This window comes from Eleutherodactylus coqui, chromosome 9 (genome assembly GCF_035609145.1).
Source record: "Eleutherodactylus coqui strain aEleCoq1 chromosome 9, aEleCoq1.hap1, whole genome shotgun sequence".
In the NCBI taxonomy this organism is placed as follows: domain Eukaryota; kingdom Metazoa; phylum Chordata; class Amphibia; order Anura; family Eleutherodactylidae; genus Eleutherodactylus; species Eleutherodactylus coqui.
In genome coordinates, this window is record NC_089845.1 from 137,435,718 (window position 1) to 137,461,901 (window position 26,184).

The window sequence follows — 26,184 nt, forward strand, 5'->3', positions numbered from 1 at the left end:
TAACTGTGCGGCGTCCTCAAAGGGCAGGGTCGTCCTCCTGGCTACTTTGGCCACTGGGACGTCTACCTTAGGTACCTCCTCCCAGCTTGCGCAAACGTCCTCCTCGAATGAGTACCTTCTTTTTACCCCTCTAGCGGAGAAGGAGCCTGCGTCTGGTTTCTTTCACTCTTTGGATTATTTTGGTGATATTTTTGTGGACAGGGAAGGTATGCTTGCGCCTCTCCCCTAGTCCCCCAAATATCTCACCTTGTAGGGTACGTGGTTCTCTGGGCTCTTCCATTTTTAGTGTAGCCCTGACTGACTTAATCAATTCCGTTAAGTCGTCTTGATGGAATAGGTATCTTTTGTAGTCCTTCTCATCTGAGGACTCCTCTGTCGCCTGTTCCTCTTGCTCCGACCCAATAGAACTCTCGGAGTCGGAAGGCTAGTCGGGAACATACGCCTTTTTCTGGCGTTTCGCTGGCGGCGCCAACTGTGACGTTAGGGCTGATCTAACCTCCTCTTTCACCAGCTTCCCAACGTCCTCCATGAATTCCCCCCGATTCCTCTTTGACTAGCCTAGCTACGCACGCCTTGCATAGAGGCCTCTGGTACGTAGCTGGCAGTCTCGTCACGCATTTTTTGGGTTTTGGTCTGGGGGGGGGGGGGGGGGGGGGGGGGGAGGAGGATGTCTTTCTTATCCCCCCGACAAAAGAAGGCATTTTTTGCGGGTAAATATGCAATTTTTCCGTAAACAATACACTGGATATTTGCATTTGTATTTTTGCCACACTGAGGTTTCAGCTGTCTCTGGAGCACTCATTTCTGTACCGGTGCTGCAGACATCTTGCGACCTGTAGTGCTGGTCCACCTTCTGGCTTCTCTCAGGTTCCTTTATTTTTGAATTTTCGCGCTCCTGCGCTAAGCCCCGCCCCCTCCGTGCATCTCGTGATGCAGGCGCGATGACGTCATCGCGCTGGGCACGTGACGTGACGCGACGCCCCGCCGTCAAAGGTCTTCCTGGAGCGCTGCGCTGTAACTCTGCAGGGAGGAGGAGGGGGACTGAGGAACCTGGCCCGGGGGTTACCACCCCATGTGGCGTCCCGGGAGTCGTCTGGCTTGGAAGGGAGGACAGGCTGACCCACTGGCCTCCGATCCGCCTGTAAGTAAATCCTGGCTGGCTTCTCCACCAGCCCCTCTCAGAGATCCTGCCTCCTGGCAGGACAGGAAGACACTGAGGAAAGTGGGGAAGGGGGGGAGCTTTTAACCTCTCAGTATGTTCCTGTCCTATCAGGAGGAGGCAATCTCAATTGGTGCTGTCGTGGAGACGACTTGGAAAAATTGGGTTTCATCAATTGTCTTTCCACTGAAGATCACCTGTCAAATTGAGGTGACCGACCAGCAGCCCAACAACAAAGGATATAAGTTAACTGGTCAGGTAAAGACTATAAGTCAAAGGAGATCAGAGGCGAAGGCAAGGTTCAGCACGCACAAGCCTACAGGCTAGTGTACATTGGTGAAGCCCTAATTAAAAACACAAAAAGGGTATAGGCAAAGCCCAAAGGCTGCAGACCATAGGTAAACCACAAAAGTTAAAAGGCCAAAACCCACGAAGGCTATAGGCAAAGCCATAAAACATTTTTATGCCAGTAAGCCAAAATCACAAAGGCCAACGGGCTACAGGCAGAGCCTCATAGGGCTACTATAGGCAGAGCCATAAAACGGTCATGGAAAATCCCAGAGAAATCGCTCCTGGCAAGACCTGAAATTTTGACAGCAGTGCCTCACATGCGTGCAAATCACTTCAATGGAATCAATGGAGATGGAGGACTTCAAGCACCCATTCATCACTCTCCAGAGGTCCCATTGACATAAATAGGCCCACTGGAGATTGCTGAGCACTTTAACTCTGCTATCTTTAGCAGTTCCCAGTGAGGTGAATGGTGTGGTAGTCCTTGAGGGGGCTCCTGCTGTATCCCCTCTTCCACAAACAATGAGATTGTGGGATGCCATGGCAGCCTGGGGCCTTGTGGGGGCTCTCCACTCTGCCATGGATTTTAATGTATTAACTAAACAAAATTATAGCAAGTTTTATTTTAAAATCTTTTAATTAATAATTACATGTGTTACACAGCAGAATGGAGAGATTGATTTCCACCAATTATTTACACCTAGTTTTCTTAATTGTACGAGTTCCATGCGAGAGTCTGAGGAGGCAATTAAATAATCTGGTATTGTAATCCATAGTCTTAAAAAGATGAGAACAGTGTTCAGATTTCCCATAAATCCCAGTGACCGCGTGCTGTTAGCGCTTCCATTATCTGAATGAAAATATCATAAAAAGCGGAGAAGTGTTCGTGTTAGGCGCGGCGCCCGCGGCATCCGATCCGTGGCTGGATGTTAGGATAATTTCACTCCGATTTTGTTCTGTTCTTTCTTCATTTGCCGCTGCACCTCTTTCTCCATCTTCTTTCTTTGTTGCTCTGCGGTTCTTTTTTCCCGGTCAGCCATTTTCTGCTGCCTGTTTAGTGAATTGAAGAATAAATTAGACAAAAGGAACAGCATGCATAGGAAAAAAAAAAACAAAAAAAAACCAGAAGAATCCCAATTCCTTTGATACTATTCTGTCTCACAATATCTTCTAACCTAAGAGATAGTAAAACTTTCTCTATATGTGTTCCCAGAGATGAAACACTGCCCCTCTCTCAACCATAGGAGACAAATTATTTATTGTGAAGCCATGCCTCTTCCTTAGACCCCACCCACTAGCTTTACCAGTAGAAGATGGAGAAAAGGAAAACCAGCGTTTTCTGCAGGAATTTCTGAATGTTCTGGAAATAATTAGCGAGAGCTCTTTTACATGGGCGACAGCGATATCGCAAAGTTTGTAGCATTTTTGCTGGGATTTTTTTTTTTTTTTTTTTTAACTATAAGCCCTGGCTGCATTGGGAAAAAAAACGCAATACATTACCCAACAGGCGCTGTCCGCACTGACGCACTTCTCCAGTACTTGTTTATAGTAGTCAGCCAGTGCTTCCTGGTCAGGGGTTTCAAAAACCCCATCTTCAGGCAGTGCTGGCGCTGATTTGTTCTCGAGTGCCGCGGCTCAGCCAATGAGAGCCAGTGCTTGAGTTATTGCATTGAATGGCTGCAATTGATTCATCGAGCGCTGCAGTGATCGCTTCTCGAGGAGCCATGACTCACCCAATCAGAGCCAGCGCTTCCTGGAGGCAGGGTTTTTGAAACCTGACTAGGAAGCACTGGCTGAAGACTACAAACAAGTGCCGAAGCTGCGGAAGTGTGTGGCGGAGCGGATAGCGCTTGTTAGGTGATGTATTGCGTTTTTTGGGGTTTTTTTATGTAGCTAGGGGTTATTTTAAGGGAAAGAGTAGGATTTCCTGTTGTAAAAGTTGCAGCACACAGCACGAAAACTGCTTTTTTCTACGATGCAACATAAAGGAAGGCTCCATTGGGAAACATGGGCTACAAAAGATAGCAAATCGTGGCAATATTCAACATGCCGGAATTTTTTTTCTTGCAATGTAGCAGCCTACAAAACATCGCCCATGTGAAAGAATCCATTAGAAAGCATGGGCTGCACATACATGTGATTTACAGCTCTGTCACATCGAGAAGAAAAAAAAAAAGAGAAGATTCTCACCTGTGTGAAAGCGGCATAACTTTTATTATTCACTTCTAGATTTGGAGTTCCTTCAATCCTTCAATCATCATCAGATTAATTTGTATTGTAGGCCCTAGAACCAGTCGGGCTGACTGGTGGGAGGTGTTATGTTAGCAGAAAAGGGGTGTGCTGACGAGACCACAGATAGTACTGTGCCAGCAATAGTTGCACTGAGTATATATATGAGAGCACTTAATGCTTTCCACCCTGCGGCTGTGCTATAACATCGCAGCAAGAAGATAGTGAAATGACAGTAGTATGGCGCTGTCATAGAGCTGCACCATCTGTATTTTACCGTTGGCACTGGGTACAGACAGACATGGGACATAATCTCTTTAAATGGTCAGGAACCCAAAACGTAAAGTTATCCTGTGGATAGGGTATAACTGATCGGTAGGGGCTCACCCCTGAGACTCCAACCCACTACAGTGACAAGGAGATTGAATGAAGCGCAGTGCTATTCTGTTCCCTTTTAGTGGGGCTACCAGAGATAGCCGAGGTACAAGCACTCGGCCATTTCAATCATTCCCACTGAAATGTATGGAGTGGTGGCCGTACATACTCTTGACATTACTCCATTCAAGCTGATGTCACTGTGGGTGAAAGAAGAATGGGTAACAGGCCTGCTCTTCAAGATTGGTGAGGAGTTTCAGCAGAGAGTACCCCACTGATCATAGAGTGATCCCCTATCCTTTGGGTAGGGAATAACATTAAATTTTATGCTCCGCTTCTAGCAGTTTTGCTGCAGGAAGTAGACTGCTCTGTACATTGCATAGTGGTCTGGGCTGGAACTGCAGGCTTGCCTGCAGTAATAACACGAGCCACTGCACAATGTATCGAGCTGTGCCCTTCCTGCAGCAAAACAGCTGAACCCATTTAACCCTCTAGATGTGGTGGTCAATGCAGATTGGTACATCTAAAGGGTTAACAAAGGGAGAGAGCTCAATGTCAGTCCATCCGCCATCCAGTAAGTTGTCATGGAAATTGGAGGCCTACAAGTGACCTCTGGGCTTGCCATGGTGGTCAGAGTAAAAGTAGACAGATAATACAATACACTGCAATATAGAAGTATTGCAATGTATTACCTAAGTGAACACAGGACCGCAGGTCTGTATGTGACTGGAGTATAATACTTTAAATTTATTATTAAATTGTCTCCCTGCTGCACGTGCACAGCAGCAAGTTCCTGAAAAAACGTGCACAGTTTACCCAAAACAGATGGGAGCCGTCCAAAATGTCACCACCTTTATTTATACCAGGAAACACCCAGATAGACAAAACGATGCCTGTAAAACAAGATGTCCTGCCTAGAGCAGGTATACAGGTTACAACCCATGTTGGACTTAGAGGGGCTGTCCACTTTAGAAAAGCCATTTAAATATACTACTAGGTAATACTGAATTAATAGATGGGGGTCCTCAGTTCAGGACCCTCATCCCTTGGCCACAGGGGAGAGCGTCTCTCACTCCGGAGGTCCTAACCCCGTCCACCAATACACAGAAAACACAAACCTCCGACACCTTCTGGGATACCAGGATAAAAACAGTACATTATTTTGGCATCATGGATAAAAACATATTCTAAAAAAAGGTTTTTTACACTTACATGTTTCAAACAGATTCCTTATTCATAGCAGGAAACACACATATAAATGGGCACAGTGCACTACCCCAATTCCCCCTGTGGTCACGCTGCAGAGAAAATTAACACCTTCTTTCAGGTTTTGCCACAGATTAACAGCTGATCGCTGGGGGGTCCCTACAGGGGGGCACAATGTTACCTGCTTACTGACGAAGGACCCTTCTAAAGTAGGAATCGTCCAAAGTGGAGAAGTCCTTTAAATAGCTTTTTCAGGGAAAAACTACTGATGATCCTTCCTCAGGATAGGTCATCAGGAGTTGATGTGCTGGGGTCTGCCAATCAGGTGCCCGCCTGAGCATCCTCCAACTATCCAGTATTACTATAGGGTGAGTGCATTACACCAGATGTGCCAGTTGCACCTATTACCTTAAAACTTCTTCGGCCTGCCAAGTAGCATCTTCCTCTTCCTCCCAAGCATTTGAATTTTCTTGCCATGTTTCCAAATCGCCCAGTTCTGCCTAAAAACATATATTAAGATTACACAAGCTGCGTGATCCTAACATTGGGAAATCATAGCCCTGTGATCAGTACTGAGTGAATCGCCACTGTTGAAGGGGTTTCCCAAGACTTTAACAATGACGGCCCGAGTTGAAGATACATTATCAATATATGATTGGTGGGGTGGGTGAGGGTCAGACTGTGTGCACCCCAGCCGATGTATGAGGCAATCCGGAGCTGATCCCGGTCCATACAATGTGGGTGCTAGTTGTTTCTTACAACTGTCATCCACCTGCAACAGTCATGATCAGCGTGAATGCTGATGGCAGCTGTTAACCCTTTAATTGTCACTCAGTCCTGACAGTGGCATTTAAATCACCCAATCAAAGTTTGAGGGTCCTGAACAACTCCCCACGATGTGATTGAAATGCGCTGTTCAGTTGCCACATCAGCCTGGGGCCTTCTAAAGACCCCCAGCACTGCCATGGCTGATTGCCTGTCAGATCGTGGTATAACGTAATACTATGGGGCTTCTCGCACAGCGTAAACAAGAGCCAGTCATTGTATGAAGGACTCTCGTTTACTGTAAATGGAAGCAAGCAGCCTGAATGATCGCTGGCTGCTCCGCCTCCATTCAATTGAACAACTATTGCTCTCTAGTAAAGCACAGGAGCAATAGTCACTGCTATGGGTGTCAGGCACTACTGATTATGGGCACGACAATCATACCATTTAGAAATGTACCTCTAGTTATCAAAGCTCCCATATACTGTCCCCTTTCCTAATCCACTATCCCCAGCCCAATATTAGCCCCACCCACAGGGGCAGGGCTAATCTCAATTTAGACAGAAGTTAGGACTGCGTCTCAGCAATATGGCGATCTAAATAATTTAATTGCCTGGTGCTAGTTGCACCACCATCAACTTTTATTGACTATTCACAGGATGGGTAATAAAAGTTTCACGTCCGAGACCCCCACTTATCTGGAGAACGGGGATCCCCTCTCCCACTGCACCCCCCGCATTGAACACAGCAGCAGTTGCATAGGTTCCGAGATGCATCTAATGCATTAAGGGCCAGGCACCTCTTCCTGTATTAGGCCCATTGTGCGCTGGGGGAAACCATACTAAGCAGTATTAGAGATGCCAGGCTTAGTAAATTCCCCCCCCCCCCCCACAGTGTGAGCGGAACATCATACATATCAAAGACCACAGGCTAGTAGACCCAGTCGGGCATCTCAGCATCAAATACTTACAGATTGAACAAAAGGAATATCCTGTGTAGCTGCCAGTCTGCTGGAGAATCCCAGGCTCCCATCTGGGATGGTATAATTGATTGGCTCTCTTTTCTTAACAATGATCTGCAGACAAAAGCAAAGCAGAAAGTCGAGATCAAACACTGCCGCCCATGGAAAGCGATGAAAGACAGAACGTGGCGAATCTGTAATTATTTCTGCAAACACATCGCTAGCCCAGACACCAGTAGTCTTCTGCGTTTACTGAACAGCTTGTAGGCGTCGCCATCTGCTGGCAGGAGAAGGACACAGCCGACTGATTAATTGTTCAATAACCACTGATGTAGCAGAGCTTGGAGAGCACATCTCGAAACCCAGGTCTGTTCTGAAATCTTTGAGGCTGAATGATCTGCACATCCTGAGTTATCTGGGTTCAGTTTCATATTAACTTCATTTGAGTCTAAAGGTTACAGTAAACAGAAGTTGCACCGAACCCCCTGTGTGACCCCAGATGCAAGATAAAGCAGTAGGTTTACCTGCGGCCCTATGTAAAACCACAGACCGGGCACCATGAGACAGGTAATATGCAAAACTCTGTTCTGCTACATCTGTAGTTCTATTAAAAGGACTGTCAGCTCAATGAACTAGATGTATGGGCTCACAAGAGCTGAAACACTTACCTTCCCCTGCCGCTGAATGCATCCCGCTCCAGGTCTCCCCTCCAATATCATGGTTACAAGCTGCCCCAGGCGCTGCAGCCAATGGCAGAGCTCAGGGTTTGATTGCAGAATGGTGGCCCGTGCACCGTCCTACTTCTGCAGCATTCACCAAGATATTTGCCTACCATTTTAAACAAGCCAATTGGATTAGGGTGGACAAGTGCGGCCCTTGTGGCGTGCAGTTTCTAAATATTCGAAAGTTTTTAGTGGTTTGGTTTTCTTTAGTTCTGTTATGAATTTAGCTACATTTAAGCCTGCTCTTTTTTTTTTCTCGTTTTTCAAGTCCTATAGAAAAGTCTAACCCTAAGAACACCCCCCTTCCCCCCCTCCAATCCCCCAACCGATGTTCCTGGGCCCAGTATGCCACCCTTCCCGATGAAATCGCAGGTGGCCATGCAGGTGTCATGGCAGCCGGAGGTCTTCCGAAAAGGCCCGATCGAGCATTGTCCTTAGCGAGTATCTCCCCGCTCGGAAGAAAAGGTTCGGGTTGCGGCCATGAGCAGGGGAGCGGGGGAAGGGGGGGGGGGGCGGTAGAGAGAGATCTCCCCTCCGTTCCTCCCCGCTCTCCCCCGCCGGCAGCTGAATCTTTGCTGCCGGTACTCGTTAAGGGCAATGCTCGATCGAGCAATTGCCCTTAGCAAGTATGCTCGCTCATTTCTAATGCCTATCAAGCCACGCCTTTGGTGTGGCTTGATAGACTGCCTGTCAGATAGCAGTATAATGTAACGCCATGGCATCACATCATACTGGAGGAGCGATCAAAGCATTGCAAGTTCTTTTAAAACTTATTTAAAAATAAAGTAATAAAAAAAGTTTTAGGTTGGGTTCACACGGGGCGGATTTGCCACATAAATTACGTCCGGAATTTTGCCGCGGTAAATACGCCCTTGGACGCTAATCCTGTGATTAGCCAGCCATGTGGTTGAGATTTGACAAAAATCTCGTCCACACGAGACGGCTAATCAATCGCAGCAAAGCCAGCGTTGCAGTGCGGATTTCCCGGCCGCAGTATGTCCATTTTGAAAGCGTCAGCTGCAACGGAACAGCATTCGGCAGAGCCGCTCAAAAACTCGCAGCTAAGTGCCACGGGTTTTGAAGCAGCGCTTTCCTGACAGAAAACTTGCGGTTTTTCGCTGCAGCAAAACCGCGAGATTACTGCCAGGAATACGGCCCGTGTGACCCCAGCCTTGAAAATCCCCCTTTAGCCATATATATAATAAAATAATCTAAATAATAAAACAAAAATACATATTTGGTATCGCTGCGTCCGTGAAAGATCAACCTATCAAAGTAATGTATTATTTACCCCACGCAATGAACGTCGTCAGAAAAAAAAAAAAAAGAACGCCAGTATTGCGCTTCTTTGGTCACCCAGTCTCCAAGAAAAAAAAAAAGGTATAAAAAGCGATTAAAAAGTCATATGTACTGCAGAATAGTACCAACGGAATATACAGGAAAAGCCGCACAAAATGCGCTCACATAACTGGGTCAACAGAAATACTGGAAAAAAAAGTTTTTGCGGTCAGAAAATAGCGACAGAAAATTAAAATAAAAAACCTAAATAGCTTTGAAAAAAATTAAGTATTAGAGCCAAAAAAAATAAATTATACACACACACGCACACGCACACGCACGGTATCGTAGTAATCGTATTAACCAATAGAATAACGTTATCGTGTCATTTTTGTTGCAGTTTGTGTGCCTTAAAAACAAGATGCACCGTTTTACTCCACTTAGAATTTTTTGGTACATTAAAAAGTACCACGACTTAAAATTGCTTCACAACCACTCTGCCCTTCCTGGTTATTACTGGGCAGGACATGTGACAGCTGCGGCCAATCACTGCCTATAGAAGATCGCTGCTATGGTCACATGTCCTGGTCAAAAGTAATCAGGAAGGACAGAGGTTGTGAAGCAATTTTAAGTTATGGGAAAACCTCTTTATGGCTCATTCACGTGGGTGTATTGTCACTGCATATTAGGCATGCGTATTTCCCTGCACAACACACGGTGAATGGAGGCAATGAAAGTCTATGGACTTTCATTCTTCCATTCACACCTGCGTTGGCACTGCGACAGGACATCCGCATAAAATGCAGGAGAACTAAATTGCAGCACTCTCTATTTCTCTGCGTTTCATACGGAGCCCTGAAGGGAAGCGCATTGAAACACTCCCCCCTCGCAATGCCTGTGAGAGGGCAGCGTTCAATACGGAGCCCCGCTCTGCACACAGCAGGGGATTTGAAGAGAAAAAAAGTGGTTACAATGCGCATGTCTGATGTCAGAATCCTAGGCATGTGCAGCGCCAATCGCAGGACTCGCAGCGTTGTACTCATACACCAGTGTCGACGAGCTCTAGGGCTGGATAACTCCTCTTAAGGTGTTTTCTGCGACTCCAATGTTGATGACCCATCTTTAGGATAGGTCAGCAATATCTGATCAGTGTGGGTCTGCTGTTCGGGACCCCTGCAGTTATCTGCACACCAGGCACAGCATCGCACATTCTGAAGGGAGAGCCTGGTGTAGCAGCTCAATCCCATTAACTTGACTAGGACTGAGCTGCTTTCAGGCCACACGATGAATGAAAGCGAGGTCACTGGCCTGAGAAGATGCCGCGGTCCCTTCGTACTACAGATTGTCAGGGTTCCCAAATAGAGGACACCTACCAGATACTGATGACCTATCCCGACAATAGGTCCTTAACAATGGAGGAACCCCTTTAAAAAAATTAAATGCCATTAAAAACAATGTGTGCAAGTCCAGCCTCACGGTGGTAAATAGGTAAGTGTAAGAGATGGTGGTAGAGCCAACAGACATGGCAGAGCAGCAAGTCTGCTCATACCACACCCGAATCACATTGCGGTGCATGAACGGACCTTCTGCGTTTTCCTGATGGTTGGCGCCATATCTTTGAAGTAGTCGGGTTCGGTTTGCTCCACAGAATTTTGTGTCCCATTTCCACCTTCGATCTTCACACTTGTCGGCACCTCATCATCCCAAGAACTCCACTCTTCCACCTAAACCATACAAGGAGTTACAAAAGGCCAACTACTGAGCAGTAAGAAGCCATATTTACCACCAATATACCACTCAGCATTTTAAGCTCCACCAATAAGATATTCTGATGGGGAGAACCAAGATATATCATAATATTCCATCCAGTGTAGGAAAAATAAACTTGACTAATCCATTATATATCAACATCAGGGATCAGTCATGGACCCTGTAAAAACGGAACCCAAGACTCCATCACGAAGAGATCTTTTCTGAGGCTGAATATCTGTGCCAGACACGTGATGTACATGCGGGCGCACGGCTGGTAACAGGTATCTGCGTGTCCAGCATGTGACCAGGACACGTTTTCAGCCTCAGAGAAACCATGAAGGATCTCTGAATAGCAGCAGAAATCTTGAAAGTAATGAGGTGAAAAAGCTAAAATTGTGCAACTTCTCATTATATAAATTAACATTTAATGAATAGTAATTTTTTTTTCAGACAGTTGAACAATCGCCATAAATAGTGACTAAAGCTGCTCTACCCCCTAGTGGTGGTAGCAGGTACATAAAACAACTTGAAAATGGCCCCCGAGACAAGACTCAAAAGTTACATGTGACATGGCTGAAGTCAGCAGAATTTGTGGTGCTGAATTTCTTGAACCAATATGACCCTGAATCAAGGTTAAGGGTCTCTCAGTAGTGACATTTATCCCCTGCCTACTGGATAGAGGAAAAATGTTGGACGCTGCGGGTCTGACTGTGGGCCTACCAGCGATGACGAGGTCATGATTATGGAGTGAGGGTGTGCATGTGTGACCTCTACTCCATTCACTTCTATGGGACAGAGGGAGGTTGATGCTCTTGGTAATCTTTCCTCCATACCACAGAAGTGAAGGAAGCAGTGGTCACACATGCACACCACCGCTGTATTCTCATACATGAATCTTGGAATTGCTGAGGGTCCCAGTGGTCGTAACTCCAGCAATCTGAGGTTCCCTTTAAGTTTTGGGGCACTCGGGACTGATTTGCTCACTAAAGTGCAGCTACATCTATCTATAACCAGTAGGCGCCATCACTCCCATCACTCCCATAACTCACTGAAAGACGTGTACGATTATTTCTTTGAACATTTAGGTAAAAAACAAAAAAACGTTAAAAGGAACCAGTCATCACTTTTGAGCCCCGTAAACTAAAATATGGAGCTCAAAACCTATGGAACAGGGTGTCCAGGGAGCTGTGTTCCATACTCACCAGGAGCCGCGTTCCAGTGCCGTGTCCCCACAACGTCAGCTTGCACTAGCAGCCTGACTTTCTGCATGCTTAGTTCTCATTCATGTAGTTTGTGTTGCTTAAATGTGATGACAGGTTTCCTTTAATGCCACCCTCTGCTTTCTGGACAAAATTGTGTCCCAGGAGGGACACGTTACCTGCATTTGTTCTTCTCTGCCGCCAGTCCAATCTGGTGGTTTTGGGTCCCGTTTACGACCGTCCAAGATGGCTTCTATCTATGTAATGGACACTGTTCTCCGATTGGCCAGTGCTGAGCACGAAAGTGGCTCTGGCTAATCAGAGAGCAGGCATAATACTACCAAAGCACTAAGTAGTCTGAAGATTGCGTTTGACAGCCGAAAACAGGACCCGTAAGCAGCAGATCAGAGTGACAGCAGGTGATATGCCCCATCCCACTCCAGTCCCGCGACAAAACATTGTCCTGAAATTGGAGAGTTGCTTTACGATACACACACACACACACACACACACACACGAGAAAGGTTAACTGACCTGCTTAGGAACAGAATAGTCTACAGTTGTTGGCAACGTTATCTGATCCCCACTTAGCTTTCTACCACGGCCAGACCTTTAAAAAAAAGCAGAGGGACACAACACAGATCAACCAAAATGGTCACATACAGGTAACTGCATCCAATCAGTATAGATTTTGCTACAAAGTGGAAATGAAACAGTTCTGTCATCAAAATATGCTGCTGTGTTTACAGTAGGGCTGGGTGAGTAATTTAATTAAGTTGCCTTTTCAAGTTAGAGCAATTCTGGTTTTATCCATAATCGTAAAATCAATAAGCCCCGCCCCTTGGTCACCCCACAGGGAAGAGGTAAATCTAACTGCATTAACCCTTTCCAATCCATTGTTTCTCATCCATTCTCCCCAGCTCTAAATAATTTGGAGCTGGGGAGAATGGATGAGAAAAAAAAAATACATTTTCCCTGCACCCTACTGAACTGGCAGAGTTCAGGAGGGTGCAGGTGCTCACTGCACCGCGGGGGGACCTGTTTACCTGTCCGGCGTCTTCCGCATTCTCCCTTCTGCCTTCTGGCTCAACGATCATGTGACCGCTGGGGTCAGGTGGCACCCAGCGGTCACATGATCGCCGGGCTGGGAGGCAGAAGGGAGAACGCGGAAGTATTACTTCTGCATTCCCCCCCACGGTGCAGACTCCCGACTCGGCGTTCATGTGACCGCTGGGGGTCAGGTAACACCGGCGGGCACATGATCGCCGGCCGGAATCTCTGTGCATTACATAGCGCTAATTGAGCGCTATGTAATGTGTAAAGGAGAAAGCAGAAAGGGTCAAAAACCCTTTCTGCCTTTTCCTTGGGGGTCCTTGATGAGGATCAGTGCAGGAGTGCATCTGCACCCGATGCGTCTGACGATCGGGTGCAGATGCACTCCTGCACTGCAGTGTTGGACCTGTCCCGACATCGGAGCTGTGGAGGGAAATGATGTCGGGGCAGGCCCGACATTGGATTGGAAAGGGTTAACGTTCACAGTGTCAACTTTACAGCGTGTTACTATGACTTTTTCAACTTCATGGCTAAATGTGTTATTTGCGGCTGGATTCCTCTTAACCAGTTCTATGCCATCTGTAAACCACAGTGAAGAGAACACTGCGGAGTCTCACTGGAGTAACTTCATGCCAGTGATGTACATATGCAAGCAGAAAGACTTAGTGACTGTGTGGGACTACTAGAAATAGGTCTACACCAACATATTGAGGTCATGAAGTTTAAAGTCTCTTTTTAGATCAGACGATTCTTGTTTGAAGGAGCAAGTGAGGTCGCTCAGTCTCACGCAGCCCGTCTAGACAGGCAAATACATTGTTGGCTCGTTCAGTCTTTCACATCCAGTGTATAAGCAAATGTGAAAGACTGAATGATTGCTGTTTAAACAGAACGATAAGTAGACGAGCCAACAATGCCTGCCGAAAAGGAACAACGAGCGAAGAGTGAACGATTCTTGTTTGTCCTTTAGTTGTTGGCTTGTGTTTAAACCGAGCGATTATTGTTTGCTTTCACTAGCTTGAATGATAATTGTTCCGTCTAGAAGCACCCTGAGCCAAAAATCACAGGCAGCCTGCATTGTCAAAGTTAATACAAAAAAAAAATAAATCTGATTTAGTATAGTGTGTGTATATGTACTACTTTATGTATATAGTGCCTCAATAAACAGCCCCAGTATAATCAAACCACCAGAAACATCCCAATAAAAGCGCAAGCAGGGCGCCAGAGTCAGATTTTTCCCTTGGCTTTAAAGGAATATTTCCATGTCGGCCAATCATGGCTGTAATGGGAATACTGCACTGTACAAGGCATCCGGAGTGGTTGGGAATTTCAAAAATAGCCAAACAGGCCGTCTTATGCCGTTTCCGTAAGTCTCAGCCATCCTGGCCTTTTTTTAAATTTTATCACAAAAACAGGAAAGAAAAAAAAAAAAAAAAGATTAAAACTGAAATTGGCCCATAACAAAAAAAAAATAAAGCGAGATTTTATTTTCAGGCCATAATTTAAAGAGAGGCTCTGAAGCACAAAGCATATGATGGATCAGTAGTGCTTTTTCTAAGAGTAAGCATTCAGAAAGGTGTTACTAATACCTGCATATCAATCTCTTGAAGAAGGCGAGGATGGAAGCGAGGCAAGTGCAAATCTTAAAGAGGCGGAACTGTGTGACGGCCATCCTGAGAGCTCTTCACCTACAAATACACAAGGATATACTCTCCATTAAATCCTCTGTTCAGCCTCACGTCCAGCGCAGCGTGCACCGCTCATCCCCCAATTAGCAGGAGGGCCGGCTGTATCGAGCGCTGTGGCCATGAAGTCAGAGAAGTTCTACACAAGTATTGAGTTGTAATTTGTTGGAAATTCTTAGTGCAAAATCTGCGTGGAAAGTTTTGGGTCGCACACGCCCGTAGGTTGCGGCTCCACGCTCGCAAGACATCGCTAAGAATTTAGATCAAGTTTTTTAAGATTTTTGCAGGCACACCTCACAACTTCCTTTTTTTGTGAGGAATACAGGGGAGTAACAAGTAACCTTGCAAAAAAAAAAAAATGTCTGATTTTCAAATCTCTATATGGAAACCCCGATGTCACCCACAAGTTCAGTGAAAAGTTGCAGCACTCACCTTGTTAAACAAGAAAATATCAAGAGGTGTGACCCCAATGATCAGCAAGTTATCCCCCAGCCACAGGATAGGCAATAATTTGAAATTGTGGCACAACCCTTTAAGAATACATAAGTGTTGTGGGGTGCATACACCCTTTTTAATATTTTTGATAACAGAAAGTTTCTTTTTTTAACAAGATGATGAGCGCTGGAACTTTTTCGTCTAACCTGGTTCATAAGTGGATTGTCCTTAATTGGTGTGGCAGGCTTCTCCCTTGCACCATTGCCTCTCATGAGGATCTGAGTTCTAACAATCTCCAGATGAGCAGAAATTGAATTTTTGCATCCATCAGACAGGATGTAAAGAGACCCGGCGGGGAGGAAGCAAGATGCGATGTTGGAGCCAACCAACCGCAGTGCTCCCCAATTCTCCCATACATACGAATGTTCGGCTCGTCCAAGTGTTCATATATTTAGAAGGATAAGCCACAGCCAGACAGCTCTAACACCAGCTTATCCAACATGGAACAAAAGCATCAGGCATTGAAATTCAACACCCCAGCATCACCCATCAGGGGAACGTTGAGTGGCCACCATATACATTGAATGGGTTATACATGGACATACTTTTCAAAAATGTGCTCAGCCCATGATAGTAAAACAGAACACTCACCTTCTCTACTCCCCCAGTTTCGTTTACGCCCAGTTCCCGCTGGCCTTCTCTTCCAGGTGCAGGAAGCTGGTGATGCCATCCTTGACAAAAGGGTGACCGCAGCAGCCCATCACCAGCTCCTTTGAGCCAGCGAATAGCTGCAGCGCTCACATGATCTAACATCGGGCCATCCACATTCCCCTCCTGGAGGTGAAGACCAAAGGGGTCCAGGTGCAGGTAAGATCGGGGAAGGCGAGTATGTATTCTGTTATCTTATTACAGAAGGCTGAGCATGTTCTTGAAAAAAAAAAAAGTAAGTCACCCGGATACGCCCTTTAAAGAGTTATCCAGCCCTGCTAAAAGGCGGGCTTGGATAACTAAACACTAATGTGTATGGGGGGCTTAAGTTGCCATCTGAAGCCCTCTTAGATAAGTCATTGGTGGGAGGACACGAGTGGTGGCCCTCACAATTACGAGGATGACTAGGTCCATAATACAAGATGAGCACTTGCAGTTCTTCTGACTGGAGGAGACCGTTCACCCACTGGAACAAAGGGGACTGCAATAGACATTCTAAGCTACAGAGAACCACCTTAATTACATCTCACTGATGACATCAGACATTCATATTAGTTCAATCCTAAGGCCTCATGTCCACGGGGAAAATAAGAATTAAAATCCGCAGCGTTTTTCCCTCGCACGGATCCGCGCCCCATAGGGATGCATTGACCACCCGCGGGGAGATAAATACCTGCGGATGGTATTTAAAAGTGAATTAAAAAATTTCTGGAGCATGAAAAAAAATGGACATGCTCCATTTAGGTGCGGATCACGCGTGCGGGAGCTCATAGAGCACATAGCTCAATTGATCTGCCGCATGAAAAATAAAAGACAATTACAGTGCATCCGCAGCCCAAATCCGCGTTACAAATCTGCAGCGGATCTGATTTTCTCCGTGGACATGAGGCCTTATAGATCCACACTTAGAGCACCTGTGTCATGACCCATTCATATTCTCAGGACGCCGGATCTCATATCCCTATGAGTTAGTGTAATAGAATATCCGCTTATCAAAGGGTAAATCAGCAGTTTGTTGCATTGTTCACAGAATTAAGCATGGTTTCCAGGGCGATGAATGATGTTCTATCTCCGGAAGCATGACAGCCCTTTTACACAGGCTGGCAGCCGTTTAAACAACTGCACGAGCGCTGACATCACCGCTAAGGTCGTTGGCATTCGTGCAGAGACTTTACACTGAAAGGCTTATCACTGGATTGCGGTGCCTCTTGCTCAGCGCCTCACCTTCAATGTAAAGCGCTGAGCAGGAGAATTTACACAAAAGAAGCCAGCGAGCCAATGACAGTTTTTTATGCCGACAGAGTCAGCGATAACGACAAATGGTAAGCGATAGTTTTACATTTACACCCCGCTATTTTTGCTCCAATTCCTTTGAACGAATTTTGAGCAATAGTTACGTGTAAATGGGCCATAAAGTTCCTTTTACACCAATGAATTCTCGTTTGAACGAGCGAGTGACATCATCGTTAGTTCGTTCAGCCCGTTTAGACAGGCAGACACATTATCGTTGGCTCGGTCAAATGAGCGTTGCTCAGTCTTTCACGTTCACTATATAAGTAAATGTTAATGACTGCAGGAGCGCTGTTTAAACTGAATGCGCCAATGATAATTTTTATGCCTGCATAAAACGAATGACGATCAAAAAGTGAACAATTTTTGTTCTTAATTCACTTACGTTTAGACTGAACAATTAGCGTTAACTTTTGTCAGTTTGATGACTTTTTGAATAATCATCGTTCCGCCTAGCAGTACCTTAAAGGGGTTGTCCCGAGAAAGCAAGTGGGGGTAAGCACTTCTGTATGGCCATATTAATGCACTTTGTAATATACATCGTGCATTAAATATGAGCCATACAGAAGTTATTCACTTACCTGCTCCGTTGCTGGCGTCCCCGTCGCCATGGATCCGTCTAATTTCAGCGTCTAATCTGCCGATTAGACGCGCTTGCGCAGAAGGGTCTTCTCCCTTCTCCTGGGTCTCGGCACAAGCGGCGTTCTGGCTCCGCCCCCTTCTACGCGTCATTGCGTAGCTCCGCCCCGTCACGTATGCCGATTCCAGCCAATCAGGAGGCTGGAATCAGCAAAGGACCGCACAGAGCCCACAGTGCACCATGGGAGAAGACCCGCGGTGCATCGTGGGTGAAGATCCCGGCGGCCATCTTGGTAAGGTAAGTAAGAAGTCGCCGCAGAGCGGGGATTCGGGTAAGTTCTAAACTTTTTTTTTTTTTTTTTTATAACCCATCCCTTGTGTTTTGTCTCGCGCCGAACGGGGGGCCTATAGAAAAAAAAAAAAAAAAAAAAAGCCGTTTCGGCGCGGGACAACCCCTTTAAGGCTCCTTTTACACGGAGCGATAAATCGTTTCCACAAAAGAACAATTACAGAATTCGGTCGTGCAGCCTCTTTATACAGGCAGATAAATAGTTTGCATGTGCAATTACTTTTATGCCTGTACAAAATGACTGCTGAACAAGAAACAAACAAATTATCACTCGTCAGTCATTGGCTGCGTTTACACCAAACGATTATGCTTCAAATTTGCACGATTTTTTTGAACAATAATCATTCTGTTTAAAAGGGCGCTGGCACTACAGGTCCTGCTCCTATGGACAAGGTGTGTTCCTTCAGCCGCGCACTCTGATCATGTGACAAGTAACCTACCTATGAGCTGCGGCTTCTTTAAGCTTCATTCAAAGGTCTGAGCAGGTTGTAGATCCCAGTCCTCTGTAGTCACTGGAGAGAGTAGAAGAACAGATTGTAGGAATAGTAGAAGAATAACCCCGCACATTATTACTAAAGTACTGTATTATGGCATACAGGTGTAGTAAAGTTTAACTTGATACTTTGGCTGTCACATCTGCATTGGAGCCTCCGTCTTACTAGATTTCCGTACGCAGCGCTATTTCATCTGGGGGAATGCCAGAGTGCATAATGGCAGCCATCGGAACCCACTATACGCACTGGGTTCTACCCGGCGCCATTTGGCTCTGGCACTACTGGTTTTGCTGCTGTTTGGAACTCCTAGAACAAAAGCAAAAATGTAATGACCAGCACAAGTGTGAACAAGCCCTTAAAGCGTTATGCCAAGTTTTACTCTATCCACAGGATAACTTTATGATCGGTGGGTCTGGTTGGTCCTCAAGTCAATGGAGTGAAGGTTGTCCAGGTGTGCGATCATAAAGTTATTCCCCATGCTGTGGATGGGGGATAACTTTATAACTTGGCACAACCCCTTTAAGGGCTTGTTCCCACTTCCATTTAGATTGGTGGGGGTCTCAGCAGTCAGACACCCACTAATCATAAAATTATCTCCTATCCCAGGTGTGTCAAACTAATTTTCACCAAGGACTACATCAGCTTTAGGCCGGGTTTGCAGAATGCATAAGTCGTGTGCTTGTTGCGGCATGGCCAGCGGCCCACATTAGACGAGGTGGTGGGCCGGATTTGGCTCGCGAGGCTTTTGACATGAGTGCCCTGTACTGTGGGGATAACTTTCTAACTTGCCACTGCCCCTTTACACATTAAACGGTGGGACACAAACTTTTCAACAGCTTTTGCTGTGTTAGAACTTGCTCTAACAAGTTTTCTTAAGTGTTGTGTTACAAACATTAATTTATACACTTAAAGGGGTTGTCCCGCGCCGAAACGGGTTTTTTTTTTTTTCAACCCCCCCCCCCCCGTTTGGCGCGAGACAACCCCGATGCAGGGACTTAAAAAAAAAAACCGCTCAGCGCTTGCCTGAATCCCCGCGCTCCGGTGACTTCTATACTTACCGGTTGAAGATGGCCGCCGGGATCTTCTTCCTCCGTGGACCGCAGCTCTTCTGTGCGGTCCATTGCCGATTCCAGCCTCCTGATTGGCTGGAATCGGCACGTGACGGGGCGGAGCTACACGAAGCCCCATTGAGAAGATAAGACGACCCGGACTGCGCAAGCGCGTCTAATTTGGCCATTCGACCATTTTAGACGGCGAAAATTAGACGGCAACCATGGAGACGAGGACGCCAGCAGCGGAGCAGGTAAGTGAAAAACTTTTTAGAACTTCTGTATGGCTCATAATTAATGCACGATGTACATTACAAAGTGCATTAATATGGCCATACAGAAGTGTATAGACCCACTTGCTGCCGCGGGACAACCCCTTTAACGGCCTGGTGCAAGTACCCCCAATATAAGCGCCTGCAGGGCACCCCAAAAACAGCGCCAGCAACCAAACCAAAGGGCTTCTTTATTACAAAGGTCTCCTGCTACATATAATTATGTAGCATATCCTATGACAATGCCATAGCAAACAGAACGACTGAGCCCGCTCCCCTCAGCTGTACCCCAGGACCAATGACTTCAAGTAGTAAGAGTAAAACTTTATTTTATTGCTGTATCCAATAAAGAAAATTAGTACAGCACGACTCAAAAAAAGGCGCAAAAATAAAGCCAATTTCTTCACAGACGAACTGACATCCAACAGCCAGAATCACATGGAAAGATGGAAGAGCTCAAGCCTTTACTTCACCTTACAGATGTTCCATGTGGGCGCCATAGCAGATACTGATGTACCTTTTAGACAAGCCGATCCTCGTTGGAACGAGCGCACAAGCAGGTGATGTTACCACTAACTTGTGCAGCCTGTTTAAGCAGGCAGATACATCGTTGAGAATCATTCATTCCTCGTTCAGTGCTTAACATTCCTACGCACAACATGGAGCGGGGAGTGTTTACATGTAACGAGAAGTGAGCGAGCAAACGATGATGGTCCCATTATTAACAATGAAAAAAGAAAAAAAAATCTAAATAGTTGGGCATAGCATAAAAAAAAACAAAAAAAACAAAAAAAAAAAAAAACACACACACACTACAAGACTCCCCTCTCTCTATTCGCCCCGGGAACAGCTGAGCGGCTCTGGCATGTACGCATGTCCGAAAAAATACAGGTGATTGCTGCAGCCATCCGAGTCTGCAGCGTTACCTTCTGAACTCCTAGTATCAACGCTCACATCCTGACCACCTGAGTTCCGTCTGGGAGTCCGAGGCGCTCAGCTCTTAGGGGTGTGGGCTGGAGAGGGGGGAATATTGGCTCTTCTTTTCTTTACCATGCCCAGCTGTTAGAGATTTTCTAGAGTGGAGGCTCACTGGTTAAATATAAAGGGTTCTGCTAACAAAATCAAGTAGGTAGATGACTGGATGAGACCTACTGGACACTGATGGGGAGCAAAACCCCAAAACAGCCTCTGTAAATGGGTCTCTTTTCCTTCTGGGGGAGACTCTGGCTTTGGTTTATATTCCCAGGCATTGTCACAAGGCCTGAGAAAGGTCAGACATTGACTCGCAGGAATGCTGTCTTCTAAAAGGTGGCGCTGTAGAGGCATTATTCCATCTTTCCATTTGCATAGATTTCCCAGCAGAGCTTGCATGGCCTTATACATCTCCTAACACCTACCATCTCCAAGACAGTGATTAAGATATAGAGTCAGTAGACCTTTCCAAGGAGGGAATTGGAGGAGAGCGCTTCTCAGTAATGAATGGAGATGAGCGAACATACTCGGTAAGGGCGATTTCGCAATCGAGCACCGCGATTTTCGAGTACTTCACTACCCGGGTGAAAAGTACTCGGGTGCGCTGTGGGTGAGCGGGGGGTTGCAGCGGGGAGTGGGGGGGGGGGGGGAGGGAGAGAGAGAGAGGGCTCCCCCCTGTTCCCCACTGCTACCCCCCACTCCCCTCTGCAACCCCCCGCCCCACAGCGCACCCGAGTACTTTTCACCCGAGTAGTGAAGTACTCGAAAATGGCGGTGCTCGATTGCGAAATCGCCCTTACCGAGTACGTTCGCTCATCTCTAGTAATGAAGCATTCTGGAAACTCACGCTCTTACCCTAATGGGTTAAACAGCCACAATGCTCTTATTTTGCATTAAGTGTGCACATTTCCATCTACTTTTCAATTATTAATGCATTAAGGTCATCATTTATTTATATATATATTGTACGTATGTAAATGAGGTTCTCTAAAATAGGAGAGTTTCCAATTTTTGATAGATACTTCTCCGGCTGAATGTGGAACGAGGTCAGGATTAGGGGCACATAGCCTAAACCATGTTGACCGCGGCCCTCCGCCATCCTGACGCTCTGTACATGCTGTATACTACGACATTCTATTGCTGTATCAAATTTTAAGAAAATAAAAATTTGCACCTAGTTGATTTGCTGTGCGTGACGTCTGCGCCGGGCAGGACGATGCGAAACGCAGATAAGGCAAATGTGAAGTGGAACATAACAGGTCTCCAGTGGGAAGAGACAGAGGCGTCACTCAGAAAGAAAAGGGGCGTTTTGGGAAACAAAGGGCTAAAAATAAGCTGGACCTTTCACAGGGGAGGGACGCCCATCTGACGCTCTGGGGGTCATTTGCATATAACAGGTGAAAATGGTTCTTCCCTGATATTGGGGCGCAAGAGACACTTTGGCAAACTATAAAGGTGACCCTGGGTTTGTTGGGACAGCATGCACATGTTAGTGCATTAGGTTCTTAGGCCAAATTGTACTGAGACTTCCTTTAATGTTGAAGGGTGACAAATGGGCCTCCTATGGCGGTGGGGTTTGTATGAAGCCGGTCTGAGAACCAAACCTGCTCCATACGTGGTGGGTGCCAGTTGTCTTTAACGGCGGCTGCAGGTGCCAGCTGTTGGAGAACTCCAATCACAGCTGTTAACCATTTAGATACTGCTGTCAAATCTGTCAGCGGCATTTAAGTGGGCTGTTAGCGTGAGTGAACGGCCCCCCCGGCAGTGAGATTGTGGAGTGGCATTCGGGAGTCACAGCAGCCCAGGCTGAAATACATGGAATATCAAGATCAGCCTGTAGAAGGGCTAATAGAATGCCTGCAGAAATACAATATACTGCAATACTGAACTTTTAGTAGCTGCAGCTCACTATGGGTGAGAATCTGCATCTCCCATGTGAAGTACTGCAGTATATTGTATAAGTGATCAGATGATCGCCAGTTCAAGTCTCTTGTGGGGACTGAAAGAAGAAGAAGAAAAAAAAAAAAGTTGAATAAGTTTTTTTTGTTTTTTTTTTAAATCACTACACAAAATAAAATCATCAAAAGTAAAAAAAAAAAAAAGCTTTAAAAAGTTATGGTCAGAAAGCAACAAAAACAAAAAATTTTAGATTTTTTTTTCTTTCTATCGTTGTAATCATACTGACCCACACAAAAAGTTATGCCATTTTTGAACCTCGGTGTACAATGTAAACACAAGACTGCCCGTCCCCCCCCCCCCCCCCCCCCCTCCCAAACAAAAGTGGCGAAATTGAATTTTTTTTTTTTTTTACATTTTATTCCATTTGGAAAACTTAAAATTTTCTAATACGTGTTACATTAAAGGGGTTTTCCGGTTACCAAACAACGTTCCTCCCCCAATACCTGCAACAGTATTTAACCCCCCTCTGCCACGGTTACCCAGCGTTGCAGCCCGGCCATCCTTTTGCTGGAAGATGCCATCACAGGAAGTCACCTGACGACTGTAAACAGTCACTCACTTCTTAGGTGCCATGATGGCAGGAGTTTAGAACAGTGACACTGCAGTGGTCATGTGACTGACATCTTCCTGTGAGCAGTGCATGATGGGAGGACAGGAGCGGAAGCACTGCGCTGTATTGCTCGTGTGCAGTTCGGAGTGCCGGAAGCTCCTGTCTGCTTCAGCAGCTTCTCTGGCCCTCTCAGTGAGAGGGAGGTTGGGGCCAGTAAGTTGGAGGCGCTGTGAGCAGAGCTACAGCGCTGGCCGGTAAGCAAGCTCTCTGCAGGCTGGAAGTTGTAGATAAGGCCGGTTTCACACGGGCGATAAAGTTGCGCGATGCGAGAGCGCGTGAAAACCCATGCTTTTCAATGTCTGCCTTCGCATCTGCAATGCTTTCACTCATAAGAGGTTGCATAGAAAAAAAAAACCAAACCTGTGGCATTTCCCATCTTTCTGGGTTTTGCTCCTTTTCATCGCCCATGTTTCCCTATGGAGCCTGTGTTTTATCACATCGCACGAACTTGTGATTTTCGTGCAATGCGTTTTACAGCGCCACGATCCAGCAGCTGTCTGAGAGGCTCCATTGAAAAGAATGGGAGCGTTATACCGTGATTAGCGCGGCGCAGAAAAAAAGCGCCTGTGCAAGGGAGGCCTTATGATTTTCTCGCAGCGATATTGCGATCACCACTGTGAATCTCGCCTAGAAGTCTGTTGTGTTTACTGCAGAGATGATGCATGTAATCACAGTGGCAGATCAGCGGCTGTTCGGGATGAAGAGGGTCCAGAGCAGAAGATAAAAGGTTGTCTCTACTTCAGCATTTCCATTTTGGGCCTAAAAAAGCCCTTTAAATGAAACCACTGAAAAATACAACTAATCCTGCAAAAAACAAACCCTCGGATGATAAAAAGTCATGTTTTGTGAAACAGTGGGAAAAAGAAAAAACTGTCAGCACCCTTAATGGATCATTAGTAGCGATCAGTTGATTGCCAAAGCTGAGATAGGAGAAGGGGTCTATTTTAGACAACTCCTTTATAAGGGCAGGTGCACATGAGCAAAATGTGCTGCGTGCCGCCCCCATGTGACAGTCACACGATAGGCAAGGACATTGTGTACTTGCTGCGGGCCACCGATGGCTGTGCACCAGCTTGGCAAATACGCATCAAGATAGAACATGCTGCGATCCTTATTGCACGTATTTCACGCAATGTGTGCGATCGGCAGCCTATGGCAGATCGGTAGAGCGTACTTCATGCATGGAGTGGTATTATTGTATCTTGTCACCACCAGGAAGCTAGTGGTTTAACAGGGCTGAAATGTAGGAACGCCCCTATGATACCCCTAGCTTCTGATTGGTAGACATTTTTCAGGTCCTGGAAGGTGCTACCAGCGTGCCCTGTTGGGTTAGGGAATAGTAAGGCTTACATTATGTGCTGTGAATGCTCCCATGTTACAGCGCTAATATGGAAGCATTTACAGTTTATAATGTAAGCCTAACTGCAATACTAATCCCTAACCCTCCAGGGCACGGTACAATCAATAACGATGCTGTGCTCCCCTATGGTGTAGCGCTAAGAATACAGGGCGGCCGGGAACACAGTTTTGTGGCCGGATAACAGAGCCTGACGCCGCTGCTGTACCCAGTTGTCTAGCGCTGAGATACGGCCGCTGAGGGCTACTCCGCTCCCCAGCTGCCTCTCTGCAGCAGCTCCGCTGACACATGGTGAAGAGTGAGGAGGCAGAGGAGCTGAGTAGCTGCCAGTGGCCACATCCCCTCTAACTGCAGAGCAAGCTCAAGCGACAGCAGCGGCGCAACGAAGAAGCGGGAAGCAACGCAGCACCGTGACGACGGCCAGGGAGACGAAGGAGTCCTGGTAAACAGCCACCGGTGAGTGCAGGAAGGGGTGAGTGTGAGCTGCGGGGTGAAGATCACCGCGCTGCCAGGACCTTTTACGACCTGAAAAAGTCTACTAATCGGGAGCTAGGGGTGTGACAGGGGCGTTCCTCTATGGAAGCCCTGTCAAACCATTACCTTCCGGGTGGTGACAAGATACAATAATACCGCGCAGAGTACCCTGTAACAATACGGTCACGTGAAGGAGCCCTATCACTGTTACTGGGGACCAATGTAGAGACGTCGCCTGGACCATCCTGCGGCGCCAGGAAATCTGCAAGAAAGGTAAAAAGGTGGAAAGACAAACAAAAATAAAAAGTTTATAATAAAAAAAAGGACAAATCTTGCAGCGGAAATTCAGCAGTCAGCGGCTCACCGAAGGGTCTGGAAGTCCTAACAAAACAGGCCCTTTAAATAAAAGTGGAAAATACATTGCCCATGGCAACCAACCAGGTGGCAGCCATACTTTGCCTTGCACAGGTCAGTAGTAACCTAGGTGACCACCTACTACTCGGCACGTGACCACATCCTGCAGGAGACACATGACACCCCCTGTACACAATTAGCTCTCCCCGTATAATACCCACAATGCACCTGCATAGGACAGACTCCAGGTCAGCGTGCGCCCGGTACCCGGTGTAGAGCGCCCATCAGGCGGCAGCATGCGAGGGAAGGACCCGGCAGACAAACACTTCTCTCCCTCCACTCTGCCCAGCTGCTGCCCGGGAGGACGCTGACGTAGCGCACGTACTGTGCGTCATGACGTCACACGGTCAGGTGCGCAGCGGTGCATCCTGGGAATTGGGGAATGGCTGTATCCCAGACCAGAGGGTCAGCTGACATTTTTAGGTCACGTGACTTTCTGGTAGAGGCGGGAAGTGAAGCCCCGCAGTGTTTACAGCAGATAGCCGTGTCAGGTCCAATCCGCTCGTCTCCTCAGCCTCTGGTTCCTGTATGTTCACCCTCCCAGCCGCTG

At 46.6% G+C, this 26,184-nt stretch overlaps 1 protein-coding gene across 2 annotated transcripts; it reads right to left on the reverse strand.

The window, feature by feature from the left end:
• Positions 1–2,068: 2,068 nt before the first annotated feature.
• Positions 2,069–25,965, reverse strand: EBAG9 (estrogen receptor binding site associated antigen 9). Of its 2 annotated transcripts, none has more exons than XM_066578540.1 (8): positions 25,803–25,965; positions 18,474–18,545; positions 14,577–14,675; positions 12,472–12,547; positions 10,570–10,710; positions 6,996–7,100; positions 5,669–5,760; positions 2,069–2,500 (listed from the first exon to the last, which is right to left on the reverse strand). In XM_066578540.1, the coding sequence occupies exons 3-8, from the start codon at positions 14,657–14,659 to the stop codon at positions 2,380–2,382; spliced, it is 618 nt and encodes a 205-aa protein (XP_066434637.1). In that variant the 5' UTR covers positions 14,660–14,675; positions 18,474–18,545; positions 25,803–25,965; the 3' UTR covers positions 2,069–2,379. The 2 variants fall into 2 exon arrangements, with proteins under 2 accessions (XP_066434637.1, XP_066434639.1); XM_066578542.1 differs by having other exon boundaries at positions 25,796–25,965.
• Positions 25,966–26,184: the final 219 nt, after the last annotated feature.

Excerpts from the sequence above, each read along its gene's own strand:
- EBAG9 (XM_066578540.1), bottom strand. The coding sequence starts at position 14,659 with ATGGCCGTCACACAGTTCCGCCTCTTTAAGATTTGCACTTGCCTCGCT. Across the intron at positions 12,548-14,576 it reads TTCAAGAGATTGATATGCAG|GTCTGGCCGTGGTAGAAAGC; the intron begins GTATTAGTAACA and ends TTTTTTTTAAAG. Across the intron at positions 7,101-10,569 it reads CCATCAGGAAAACGCAGAAG|ATCATTGTTAAGAAAAGAGA; the intron begins GTCCGTTCATGC and ends TTTTGTCTGCAG.